This window comes from Salmo trutta, chromosome 2 (assembly GCF_901001165.1).
Source record: "Salmo trutta chromosome 2, fSalTru1.1, whole genome shotgun sequence".
In the NCBI taxonomy this organism is placed as follows: Eukaryota; Metazoa; Chordata; class Actinopteri; order Salmoniformes; family Salmonidae; genus Salmo; species Salmo trutta.
The window spans coordinates 55,396,357-55,410,485 of record NC_042958.1 but is presented as its reverse complement, the minus strand read 5'-3'; the positions used below and the strand labels follow the sequence as shown (position 1 = coordinate 55,410,485).

At 46.2% G+C, this 14,129-nt stretch overlaps 1 protein-coding gene across 1 annotated transcript; it reads left to right on the top strand.

The window, feature by feature from the left end:
* The first annotated feature begins 8,996 nt into the window (after positions 1–8,996).
* Positions 8,997–11,608, top strand: LOC115163233 (bone morphogenetic protein 2). The gene is made up of 5 exons (XM_029714956.1): positions 8,997–9,432; positions 9,575–9,714; positions 9,805–9,921; positions 10,014–10,206; positions 11,184–11,608. The coding sequence occupies exons 1-5, from the start codon at positions 9,120–9,122 to the stop codon at positions 11,606–11,608; spliced, it is 1,188 nt and encodes a 395-aa protein (XP_029570816.1). The 5' UTR covers positions 8,997–9,119.
* Positions 11,609–14,129: the final 2,521 nt, after the last annotated feature.

The window sequence follows — 14,129 nt, the reverse complement described above, 5'->3', positions numbered from 1 at the left end:
GGAACGAAAAGTTAAACAGGTTCACATGAGTACCTCTCTCTTTCTTTCTCTCTCTCTCTTTCCCTCTCTCTGCTCCCAAAACAAAATGTTCCCTCTCTTTTTCAAAGCAAGAGAGCAAGATTTAAAGGAGAGACGAACGATTTAACAGAGATCTCAGTCCCAAGCTCGGTGCATTCGTTCAGGGGTTCCCTTCCCTTGCCTCTCATGTCACATACAGCACCAAGCCCTGGCCCACACTCACCAAGGGAAAAATATACACTATCCTGGAACAGACCGGTATTTAGCACCAACACTAACTAACCCGCCTACTGTTTAATCTGCTGAAACAATGAAAAATCAAGTGAGACTTCTTTAACGGACAATCAAATTATTTTCATAGTGAGTAACCACATAGGGAATCTAAAGCCTCCCTGACACGCAAAGGCCTGGATCCAACCCAAAGATCATACACACCTCTGGCTGTCCTGCTCGTCTCTCTGAGGCAGAGAGGGGGATCCGAAAACGGATGGGAGAAATATTATTAAGTGGTATCTGATACGGCGGTTGTGTGTTTGCGCAGAAGCTGGGATAGTTAAGGGGCTGGAAGCTGTACAGAGGAGCAATTGCACACACCGACACACACACTCATGCCCCTTCAACCCCCCTCTCTCCTTCTCGTCCCAGGTTTAAAACGCTGGTGAAGGTCCTAGGAAGTGTGTTCACTAGCCAGTGACCTCTCACTAGCTTCTATGTCTAATAAGCACAAGAGTAATACTCTATTGGTGAAGTAGAGGATGTACGTTTATGAGGTACTTCCAGCACTAAGATTATGAGAGAAAACACTCATTTTCCACGTCCCTCTTACAGATTATTTTGTATCTCTCTCACTCCCATCCCCCTTCTTACTGGCTGGCTTCCTTCTAAAACTCCTAATTTGTCATTTATTTCAGTCATGCTATGGTCAAAAGTAACATATCCAGGAACAGCACTCATCATATCCATTGAAGCTGATTTCCTGTGATATTCATGCTAAGGCTGCGGTGAGTACTACGCTAATGCACCTGCTGGAAGTCTGTCCATGGAAGATAAGGCTCTTACAGCTCTCCTTCTCTGTCTGGGCTGGCTGTCTCCATTTAGGCATTAAATAAGTATTTATGCACCTGTAATAGAACCGTGTGTGTGTGTGTGTGTGTGTGTGTGTGTGTGTGTGTGTGTGTGTGTGTGTGTGTGTGTGTGTGTGTGTGTGTGTGTGTGTGTGTGTGTGTGTGTGTGTGTGTGTGGCCATGCGGCCGTGCGTGCGTCCGTTGAACTTACAATATGACAGCACATGAATGACAGACGTCAGCAGGCCTTCGTCCACACTGGCGGCTGGAAATATCCATTGGGCCCCCGCTGTGCATGAGGAGTGAATCAGGACCTGGAGGTAGTGAGGGAGGAGAGGACACAGTGCCAGACACGAGTTAGGACTAACAAGAATCCTCCTCAACACCCAGCATGGCTGAGTACAAGGAGGCCAGTGTAGAAGGTTGAAGAAGTGTCATCCACAACAGCAAACCCTCAGCAAAGACAGTAGTCAGCAGACAGCTGAAATAGTCCCTCTCCCTCAGCATCGTTCTTCCACAGTTCACCAACAGTCAATAAATAAGAACCATGTATCTTTGACATGGCAGTGCTGGTTCTAGTGAATGGTGAGATGTGAGTGGTGTCCTACAGAAGCAGCAGTGAGCATACGCCTCAGAGGGAAGTAGGGAGGGGCCTTACCGGACTCGCCACCCGCTCAGCCTGGCAGAGGTCCAGCACTGCTCTGTCAGCACCGCTTAGCGGTGTTTGTTTACCATGTGCCAACGTGTCTATCAGTGACCGGCCGGGGCAGCAGCAAGCGTGTGTGTGTGCGTGTGTGTGTGTGTGTGTGTAGAGTGTACCCCCTCTAATGAACAAACACACAACCAGTCCCACACTCCACCCAGGGGCCCAGCTGCTCCTGTGCCAAGGATGAGGTGCTGAAAGGTGGCTCAGACCCACTGGAGCAGATGGACTGCCAAAAAGCAGAGGAGCTAGTCAAAGCATGGAAGTAGGGAGACTGAGAAGGGGAGGGAAGAGAGAATGAGAAGGGGAGGGAAGAGAGACTGAGATGGGAGGGGAGAGAGACTGAGACGGGGAGGGAAGACAGACTGAGACGGGAGGGGAGAGAGACTGAGAAGGGGAGGGAAGAGAGACTGAGAAGGGGAGGGAAGAGAGACTGAGACGGGGAGGGAAGAGAGACTGAGACGGGAGGGGAGAGAGACTGAGACGAGGAGGGAAGAGGAGACAGGAAGGGAAGAGGAGACAGGGAGGGAAGAGGAGACAGGGAGGGAAGAGGAGACAGGGAGGGAAGAGGAGACAGGGAGGGAAGAGGAGACAGAAAGGGAAGAGGAGACAGGGAGGGAAGAGGAGACAGGGAGGAAGAGGAGACAGGGAGGGAAGAGGAGACAGGGAGGGAAGAGGAGACAGGGAGGGAAGAGGAGACAGGGAGGGAAGAGGAGACAGAAAGGGAAGAGGAGACAGGGAGGGAAGAGGAGACAGGGAGGAAGAGGAGACAGGAAGGGAAGAGGAGACAGGGAGGGAAGAGGAGACAGGGAGGGAAGAGGAGACAGGGAGGGAAGAGGAGGCAGGAAGGGAAGACGAGACAGGGAGGGAAGAGGAGACAGGGAGGGAAGAGAAGACAGGGAGGGAAGATGAGACAGGGAGGGAAGACAGACTGAGATGCAGAGGGAAGAGGAGACAGGGAGGGAAGACAAGACAGGGAGGGAAGAGAAGACAGGGAGGGAAGAGGAGACAGGGATGGAAGATGAGACAGGGAGGGAAGACGAGACAGGGAGGGAAGACAGACTGAGATGCAGAGGGAAGATGAGACAGGGAGGGAAGAGGAGGCAGGAAGGGAAGAGGAGACAGGGAGGGAAGAGGAGACAGGGAGGGAAGATGAGACAGGGAGGGAAGAGGAGGCAGGAAGGGAAGAGGAGACAGGGAGGGAAGAGGAGACAGGGAGGGAAGATGAGACAGGGAGGGAAGAGGAGACAGGGAGGGAAGAGGAGACAGGGAGGGAAGAGGAGGCAGGAAGGGAAGAGGAGACAGGGAGGGAAGAGGAGACAGGGAGGGAAGAGGAGACAGGGAGGGAAGACGAGACAGGGAGGGAAGAGGAGACAGGGAGGGAAGATGAGACAGGGAGGGAAGATGAGACAGGGAGGGAAGAGGAGGCAGGAAGGGAAGAGGAGACAGGGAGGGAAGAGAAGACAGGGAGGGAAGAGGAGACAGGGAGGGAAGACGAGACAGGGAGGGAAGACAGACTGAGATGCAGAGGGAAGAGGAGACAGGGAGGGAAGAGGAGGCAGGAAGGGAAGAGGAGACAGGGAGGGAAGAGGATACAGGGAGGGAAGATGAGACAGGGAGGGAAGAGGAGGCAGGAAGGGAAGAGGAGACAGGGAGGGAAGAGAAGACAGGGAGGGAAGAGGAGACAGGGAGGGAAGATGAGACAGGGAGGGAAGACGAGACAGGGAGGGAAGAGGAGACAGGGAGGGAAGAGAAGACAGGGAGAGAAGACGAGACAGGGAGGGAAGAGGAGACAGGGAGGGAAGATGAGACAGGGAGGGAAGAGGAGACAGGGAGGGAAGATGAGGCAGGGAGGGAAGAGGAGACAAGGAAGGGGAGAGAAGACAGGGAGGGAAGACGAGACAGTGGGGGAAGACGAGACAGGGAGGGAAGGCGAGGCAGGGAGGGAAGACGAGACAGTGGGGGAAGATGAGACAAGGAGGGAAGAGGAGACAGGGAGGGAAGAGGAGACAGTGGGGGTAGACGAGACAGGGAGGGAAGGCGAGGCAGGGAGGGAAGACGAGACAGCCACAACATTTTTAGAAGGCTCTCCTGAGTCCTGACAGTCCACATTTGTCCCCTTCAACTAGAAGAGTTGGGCAAGGGTTACTCCTGGGCTCTTCTGAAATGGAGAAACTAGGTGCATACTCTCTCACTCTCAGCCAATCATTTCACTGTCTCCCCTCTTTTCCTCCAGGCTGTTTAGACGTAATACATATGCTTCATCTTTATCATATAAAAGTGTCAGTGGCTGGTCCCAATCTTAAATCTTAAATATAGCCATATTAGGCGGCAAGGCTAATCTCCATGGCTGTCCCAGAGTCTGCTGCTGAAGTCATACAGGAGTGAGGAGAGTAACTGTCTGTCTCAGTAGCCCTGTAAAAAACGACAAGCCCTTCCACTTCTGTCTGCTTTCTGACACACCGTGTTCCTGCCTTTCACTCACGTCTTCAATATACTATACGCTTGCAGTTAGCCACTGTCACTGATTCCTTCCAAACCACTCATCGTTGAATTTGCGATTTCCAACTTGTTGTGTAACACACACGGTTCCATTACAGGTGCATAAATACTTATTTAATGCCTAAATGGAGACAGCCAGCCCAGACAGAGAAGGAGAGCTGTAAGAGCTGCCCAATGGCCGATGAGCACGGATACGTTTTATCTATCATTTCTCTTCATTATTTCTCTTCATATTGTGACGACCCTCCCACTCTGTCTGCCGAATTCTTTCTCTTTGCTCTTGTTTTCCTTATTAGGATGTCGGGACACACCGGGGCCCGGGTGTGTCCCGGGAAAAATACACCTCTTCCCCATTCATTGAGGAGACTCTCTCCATGCAGACACACTGTTTGATTTTGGTTGTGGAATTTTTGTGGCCGTTTTGTTTGCTTGCTTTGGCATCTTTCAACACTCCTCATTATCACATCTATACACGCAACCACTCACTTACACTACTGATTACTGACTACACACACCATTGTTTATTGTATACAGGTTACTTCAGTTAATAGATATATTTTTGTTATTCCTTATCTCCACATTGTCTCCCTTTTTGATAAGGGCTTTGAGCCGGTTCGTGACAATATGACAAGGATTAAAAAGGATTTGACAGTAGATTGTCGACTGGTTTCATGATGATGACTGCTAGCTAAGATTTTGAAAGTATGATGTTGAGATGATCAGTCCAATCAAATCTACTGTACATATAATGTGATTTGATGACATTTTATCTGTGGTCAATGACCTTGAGCCTTCTTGGATGGGCACTTCTAACGTAACTCTACGACAGCACCCAAGGGGCTAGAATTTTCTAGCTCTACTTTTAGACTTGGAGGTGACGTAGTGTCCCCATGAGTGGCAAAACACTGAGCCAATCACGAAGCGACTAGAGAACATTACCAACCACTACACTCCGTATTTTCCGCTGGCTGCCACACCACCACAGAAAGCACTGAGCTAGGCTGAAGCACCTGCATTTTGGAGCTGCCTTACTTAAGAAAACAAAAAAGAGACCATATTTGTATGCGGCTTTATTAATTCAATGATATATATATTTTTTACTTTCTTTTCAAACTGATATGTGGTACATATTAATGCCAAAATAACATGCAAAACACGCAAGCCCCCCCCCCCCAAGAAAATCTGCCAAAAAGGTGGGGCTCAAAACAGGTGGGGCTCTTCACCTTTGCAAAGAAATTAGAAATTAATATTAGTACTTCACTTTTCTCAGCAGCAGCTGTAAGCAGCGGTCTCATTGCAAACTAAGACTTTAGCCGAAACAAAGACAGTTCTGCTGAGTTATTTGAGGAAGGAAAAAGAGGAAGGTCGAACACCACTCTCCCACTTTAGTATCTTACCTAGTTACTATCTGATTATCTAATTTCTGCTATTTTATAGCTTTGTCAACTATGTGTGTTTTCTATACCTGTTCGCTCCTCTCCCTATAGGCTTTACAGATACTCCCCACCCCTTGGCTGCAATCCTTCTAATTTAGTGTACCCTGCACGCACAACCCATGTGGAATTCCTGGTCTCTGGCAGGGTTTGAAACCGCCGATCTGCGGTCAAGGACTGCAAGTTCATCTCAGCCTATACTGACCTTCAGTCCCTTGACTTTTTGGCCCTGACGGACACATGAATCGCCCCAGAGAACACTGCTACTCCAGCTGCTCTCTCTTCATCTGAGTACACTTTCTCTCGTAGTCCGAGAGCATCTGGTTGTCGCGGTGATGGCACAGGGCTGGCTACTCCTTTCTCCTAAATTTAGATGTTCTTTTCTCCCTCTCTCTCCCTATTTCACCTCATTTGAATGTCATGCTGTCACTGTCACTTGTCCACTCAAGCTTGACATTGTTGTCCTCTATCGCCCACCAGGTGTACTTAGAGAGTTCCTCAATGAGCTTGACACCTTGATAAGCTAATTTCCCGACGATGGCTCACCACTCTTTGTACTTGGCGACTTCAACCTCCCGACGTATGTCATCGATTAATTTATTTCCAAATCTCTCTTTCCCCTCCACACCCTTTCCCAGTCCCCTCCCACTCACAAGACAGAAAATACGCTTGACCTCATCTTTACTAGAGGCTTTTCACCTACTAATCTCACTGCAACCCCCCTCCAGGTCTCTGATCACTACATTATTTCAATTTCTGCCTCCCTTTCCTCCAACCCTAGCCACACAGCCCCTTCCCAGATGGTCATGCGCTGTCTCAATCTCAATCTCCTCTTCTATCCTATCATCTCTCCCTTCAGCTAAATCCCTCTCCCTCCTGTCTCCTGATTATGCCTCTCCGTCCTTACTTTCCTCCCTTTCTACATCCTATGACTCGCACTGTCCCCTTCCTCCCAGCTGGCTCGGCCCTCCCCTCAAGCTCCGTGGCTGAGTGTCTCATTGAGAGCTTACAGAACAGGACTGTGGGCAGCTGAGAAGAAAAAAAACTTCAGGAGGACCTATCAACCTTTCACTCCCTCCTCTACCTCTCTTCCTTTGTATCCAATGCTAAAGCCACTTTCTATCACTCAAAATGTCAAGCTTCTGCCTCTAACCCTAGGAAGCAAGTCACTAGGCTCTGTCATATCCTCACATAGTCTCTCCTATCATTGCTTTCAGATGACACTCAACTACTTTTCTTCTCCTTCCTCTCTTCTGACACCCAGGTGGCGACACGCATCTCTGCTTGCCTGGCAGATATCTCAGCTTGGATGTCGGCCCACCACCTCAAGCTCAACCTCGACCAGACGGAGCTGCTCTTCCTCCTCGGGAAGACCTGCCCGCTCCAAGACCTTTCCATCGTGGTTGACAACTCCACGGTGTCCCCCTTCCAGAGAGCAAAGAACCTTGGCGTGACCTTGGACAACACCCTGTCGTTCTCTGCAAACATAAAAGAAGTGACTTCTCCTGCAGATTCATGCTCTACAACAGAAGCTTCTGAAAACATCTGAAACCCTACCTGTTCAAAGAGTATCTTAAATCATCCCTTGCCCTCCACCCCAAATAAAGTTTGAATATACAATATATTTTTTTCCCGCCTTTCCAGCGCTCTGTCTCTGCTCATAGCTACCTGATAGAGGAAAAAAATGACTTACTGTGACTGTGATATGTGGTTGTCCCAACGAGCTATCTTAAGGTGAAAGCACTAACTGGAAAAAGCTCTGGATAAGAGTGTCTGCTAAATGACAAAAATGTAAAATGTAGACATATTAACATGATCCATCCGAACTCTGACTTCACCCCATAGAAGTTGAAATGTAAGGTATGGTTAAGATAAAGGTTAGGGTTTAGGGTATGGACGTCCCAAGGATCTCGGATAGCACTAAACATGGGTTAATGAGGGGAAATGTGCTTTGTTTTTTCAAAGTGATTGCCCACTCCGTACTAGTCACAACAAGGCTCCACATCAAAATGATTATCTCAGAGGCACATGCAGTGGGTATCAATTTATGCTTTGGCCAATGCCGCCATCTGCTGTATACATGAGGCTAGGCAGAGACGAGGTCGTTGTTATACAATACAATGCAGAATAACGTGGTAGGCCTATGAGATTCGGTCCACGTCATATGGCTTCTCTTCACGTTTATCAGTAATCCGCACATGGTCAATCCAAACATTTGAGGTGATCTCACACACTGCGTTTATTGGACACAGAGGGGGGTTCCAATGTGTCCTGCGCCGTGGATGACGCACATGCAGGGTCCCCTGTATGCACAACCGTCCACTTTCACTGCTGTTCAAATGTTTTTATGTCCATGGTGTGGGTGTCTGGCAAATATGCTCCTCTGTATTATAATCGATATGTATAATGGAAAATATGCACACAGTAAAATGAGGGACACATCCACAATGTAATAAATTCGCATACATTGATGTGTCATCTGGCCATGGATGGCCTCGTGCGGGCTCATGTGCGTAATAACAAGACCGTAACTGAGTAATTGCCTCCAAATGAGGGGATCATCATTTGATTAAATGCATTATAAATTGAAGCCACATTGATCAATGAGACGATTTTAGGAATGTGTTCTCTTCTCACCCTTGATTGAAGATAATCCCCGATTAATTTAAAATGCGAATACACAAATTATTGGATTTGGTGACACCTCCATTCATTAGCATATAATCCTGTGAGTCATTCGACAAACAACGCCCAACGGAGACTCCCCGTAACAACAAGTAAACCTCAGTTTTCATTTGCGTCATAGGTTTGTGTGTGCGTTCCTTTGAGGGCCAACTGGCCTCATACAGATAACGGATAACACACTATAGATTTTTTTTAAAAAGCGAGGATAAACTGAGAAAAAACGTTTGTCTTCTAGTTCATGATGTGAGGACGTGCGTCATTGGTCTTTTTGTTAAACATAACGTAGTTTTTTTTTAATCTATGCTTGAAAACTCAAATGTAAACCATATGATATCTTCAGATTAAGATTAAGGTAGTATTTGACATATCAGTAGGCCTAGTGATTTACGATTATGTCATGTTTAGTTTACCATTTAAATTCGATTTATAACAATTGAATAATGTATCTTTTGTGAAGGGGGAGAGGTTGGATCAGACGAATAGTTAATAAGATGACCCTCTTATTTGGGCCAAGCTGCCATTTGTAGGTCAAATGATTCATTGTTGCTCTGGGGGGGTGCTACTTCCGTATTTAAATCCGCTATATGAATTCGTAGACCTTTAAATGGTCCATTCGACCATCACCCTCAGGACAGGGGCGCTTGCTCCTATCGAAGGCGGTGATAGCCTAATCACTGACCCATAACCAGTCAGGCTCATTAGGCTATCGCTAGCATGATATTACAGGGTCTACTCGTCTGGCTAGTCCTCACATTACCGCTAAGAACCGTGTCCATGTTCACTATCTATTATGACGAAGAATCCAAAGAAAATGTTTGGAAAGAGAACCGTTTGGATATAACAAAGTCGGCTAAGAAGATGGACGAATTGTTCAATCCGATGGATTTGCCCGAGAGCTCTTCAGTGCCGCATAGAAAGGCACCTCAGTTTATGCTGGACTTGTTCAACTCAGTGGCGGACTCCAATGGAATCCCCAGGAACTCGGAGAAACTAGAGGGCAATGTGGTGCGGAGCTTCGAGGACAGAGGTGAGTTATCTCCAAGCGCGTAATACGCACACACTTTGGTGACCAAGCATGTTTGAAAAGAATGTACAAAATATTTATATTATCTTAAAGGGAAAACTTTCAGACTTTTTATTTTAACACAATTCTTGATATATTTCTGCAGGACATGCCGGTGGAAGGTTTCATTTCTTCAATTTGTCCTCATTTGCCAGAGATGAGAGAATGATCAAAGCAGAATTTCGCTGGTTCAGGCAAAAACAACGACTTTTCCTTGGGCAGGCATATGGACCCCATTTTTACAAGGTTAGTTGCAAATAAATACTTTTAAGTGTGTTGAGATAACTCGATAGAATTATTGTACTGTTTAGCCTAACGCATGCTTTGCGCGCGCAGGTGGACCTATATGAGGTGTTGGACAACAGAGTAAAACCTTGGAGAGGGAATCTAATCACGTCAAGACTGTTGCCTTTATACACTCAGGGATGGGAAGTCTTCAACGTCACACAAACAGTAAGATCTGTTCACGTTTTATCACAGCACATCCTATTTCAACATCACCCTTTCTATATTTTAATCGCATCATTTGTTTTCCCAAATGAAAGGTGTCCAACTGGATTCGCAACAGTGAGGAGAATAATGGTATTCTGGTGGTTATTACTCTGCCATCGGGGAAATGGATAGAGTCCGTCCTGCAGTCTTCAGAGAGACAGGGAGAATCACCTGCGGAGAATGCTTTCCTGGTTATATTCTCAGACGACGGAAGAGGCTCGACCACTAATCAATCACTAAATCAAGGTAAACTAGCATGGTCAGAATTTCTGTTTTTTATATTCATACAGAATAACAGTGGAATCGTGTACAAGGCACGCAGACCTCCAAACTCATATTTGTCAAAAAAAGACATCGAGGGAACTCTTTTCAAAGTTTTATTTTTCTACTTTTCATGTAAAAACAGACAAAAAAATCATGGATAAAAAACCAAGGTTGATGAATATAGTTTCTGTTGCTTCTGATGAATAGTTATCCTTCTCTCGTCCTAAAACGTCGCCCCCTCGTAGAGCTTACTCGGTGTAGTTCCTCCAGCTGTATGCCTGGCAGTACGTCTGAGGCGGCCCAGGTGTACAGCGGGGTGCGAAATGAATTACACCCTTGATAAAGATTAGCAGAAATGCCTGTATACAATAAATAACTCAAATACTGAGCTATATTGTAAGTTTACATTTTCTAAATTAAAAATTCAAAAGGCACTCGCACATCTGAGCTATCGTTTTTGCAGGTGCATGGTAACAGTTGAATAAAATGAGAAAAAGCTCTGAAGAAGGCGGTGAGGCCGATACGTGAAGCTTATTAAAGAGCAGTGATACAATCAAGAGCAGTGTGCGAGTTCCTTCTTTTTTCTCACGTTAAAAAAAGGGACATTATATTATTTTATACTAACACAATTGCTCAGGGAAATATATTTTGTTTAACAAGTAGGCCTGGTGGGCGGGATGTTTAAATCGAATAATGGGCCAACAGTATGACTGCTTGCAGGACTGAAAGAAACAAACGGGGAGAATTAAACGTTGAAAATAAACTTTTATCTGATTGTAGGCCATGAATTGTACTTTGTTCATCATAGAACATTTAGTACGAACATTTCTACAAGCATATTTCTAGGCTGTCAATGATCAAATTATATTATGTGAATGGTGGAGGTTTGCAGTTGTATGCCTAACTGTCGATGATTATTGAAATACTGATATATTCCTTTCTCATGTACATTTTTGTAGGACATGTCAGCCACGACACCGCACATGACAGTCCTGTGAAGGTATTGCGTCAAGACAGCGGGAGCAGAAGGAGGCGCGCAGCCCCAAGTTATCCCCGCAGCCGCCCCATGTCCTGCCAGCGTATCCCCCTCTTTGTGGACTTCGAGGAGATCGGCTGGGCAGGCTGGATCATCTCTCCACGGGGGTACAATGCTTACCACTGCAAGGGCTCCTGCCCGTTCCCACTCGGAGAGAGTCTCCGCGCCACGAATCATGCGACTGTGCAGTCCATCATGCATGCGCTAAAGCTCTCCAGCGACGTGAATACACCATGCTGCGTGCCTGACCAACTCCAGTCCATCAGCCTTCTCTATTTTGACGACGAGGAAAACGTGGTTCTTAAACAGTATGACGATATGGTGGCAGTCGGCTGTGGCTGTCATTGACTACAGTGCGATTGCCAGCTGCTCTCCGGGAACATTTTCAACGAGTTTCAGAAATGTTGACTGAATTACAGTATATCCAGTGATTCATGTATAAATGGACGCTATTTTTGAGAAATAAAAATCGGTCGTTGCAATTCAACATGTTTATATTGATATTTGATTACGCTTTGAGGCCGGGCACCAGCAGTAATGGAAGTCCCTTTGGCGCTGACCAAGGTGCTGAAATGAAGCGTCCGTGTGGTGCAATTGCCGTGAATGAAAACCCTTTTCTGAATAAAACGTATTGCTAATGTCAGAAATGCTGATAATACTAACAAAGTGCATGAATTATCAAACTATTTTAGTGTCATGGTTGTCAACAAGATGAGGTTGTTATTGGTAAACTACACGTTTTCAAGTTTCAAGTTGTATTGTCACGTGCACACTTACAGCTAGCTCTTTCCCAAAAATAAAGTAATCAATATCAGTAGTAAAAATATGATAGTATAAAATAAAGTAAAGTAGAACAAAAACAAAAGAGTAATAGAAATAAGAAAAAAGAAAAAAGGGATGAATCAAGCTCCACCATCTGGCAGTCCAACTGATGAATCTGGGTTTGGTGGATGCCAGGACAACACTTCCTGCCCTAATGTATAGTGACCACAATAATTATGGTGGAGGAGGAATAATGGTCTGGAGCTGTTTTTCATGGTTCGGGATAGGCCCCTTAGTTCCAGTTAAGGGAAATCTTAACGCTACAGCATACAATGACATTCTAGACGATGCTGTGCTTCCAACTTTGTCGCAAAAGTTAGGGAAGGGATTTGGGATTTGGACACAGAGGAATTTCAAGCTCTGACCCGCTCCACTACAGCCCTGACGATGTGGATGGGGGCGTGCTTGCCCCCTGTTTCCTGTAGTCTATCATCAGCTCCTTGGTCTTACTGACCACGAGTAAGAGGTTGTTGTGCTGGCACCACACTGCCAGTTCACTGACTTCCTTCCTGTAGGCTGTCTCATCATCGCCGGTGATCAGGCCTTCTGCCATCGTGTCATCAGCAAACATAATAATGATGTGGGGGTCATGCGTTGCCACGCAGTCATGGGTGAACAGGGAGTACAGGAGGGGACTAAGCACACACCCCTGTGGGGCCCCTGTGTTGAGGGTCACCGTGCTGCCTATCCTCACCACCTGGGGTCGGCCCGTCAGGAAGTCAAGGATCCAGTTTCAGAGGGAGGTGTTCAGTCCCAGAGTCACAAGCTTGGTGAAGAGTCAATGAACATCATTATCGCTTAGGTATTTATCTTATCTAGGTGGGTGAGGGCATCAATGCAAATGCAAATGAAAATCACATCAAACACTTCTCATCAAAACAGTATCCTCATTCCATGGAGGGCCTAGTGTCCGCGGGTTTTAGTTTTTTCCTTTCAATTAAGCAGGTGAGGGGAGTTCTTTACTAATTAGGGACGTTAATTCGTCAATGAAGTACCAAGGAGGAGTGAACCCGCAGACACTCGTCCCTCTGTGGAATGAGTTCGAAAGTGCTCTATGGTTTTCACACACACACACCAAATCCCAAAGGACTTAAAGTGGTCAACACACACAAACATAGTTGTGAAGAAGGCGTGACAATGCCTTTTCCCCCTCAGGAGACTGAAAAGATTTGGCATGGGTCCCTAGACCCTCAAAAGTTCTACAGCTGCACCATCAACAGCATCCTGACCGGTTGCATCACCGCCTGGTATGGCAACTGCTTGGCATCCATAAGGTGCTACAGAGGGTAGTGCGTACAGCTCAGTACATCACTGGGGCCAAGCTTCCTGCCATCCAGGACCTATATACTAGGAGGTGTCAGAGGATGGCCCACATTTCTTTCAAAGATTCCAGTCACACAAGTCATAGACTGTTCTCTCTGCTACCGCACAGCAAGTGGTAGCAGGCTCCTTAACTGCTAAACAATTAATCAAATGGCCACCCGGACTATTTGCATTGATCCCCCCCGCTTTGTTTTTACACTGCTGCTACTCATTGTTTATTGTCTATGCATAGTCACTTTATCCCTACCTACATGTACAAATAACCTCGACTAACCTGTAGCCCCGCACATTGACTCAGTACCAGTACCCCTGTATATAGCCTCGTTATTGTTATTTTTTTGTGTCACTTTAAAAAAAATATATATTACATTTTTTTACTTTAGTTTATTTGGTGAATATATTCTTGACTCTATTTTCTTAAAACTGCATTGTTGGTTAAGGGCTTGTAAGTAAGCATTTCACAGTAAGGTCTACACCTGTGACAAATACAATTTGATTTCATTTGATTCGCTTTTAAAACTCACCTTACTGTGAGTGATCAATTTGAAGAAAGAAGTTCAACAATAGGTTGAAGCTGAGTGGAAAACATGGTCAATGTGGATGCTGTTTCAAAGCCTAACAATCAAATGGAGAGTGCTTTCTAAGGTGATGATTAGTGAAAATGCTTATGCATTAGCATAGGCCTATATATGAGCCCAAGCCCGAAAAAACCTGCTGAATTAAC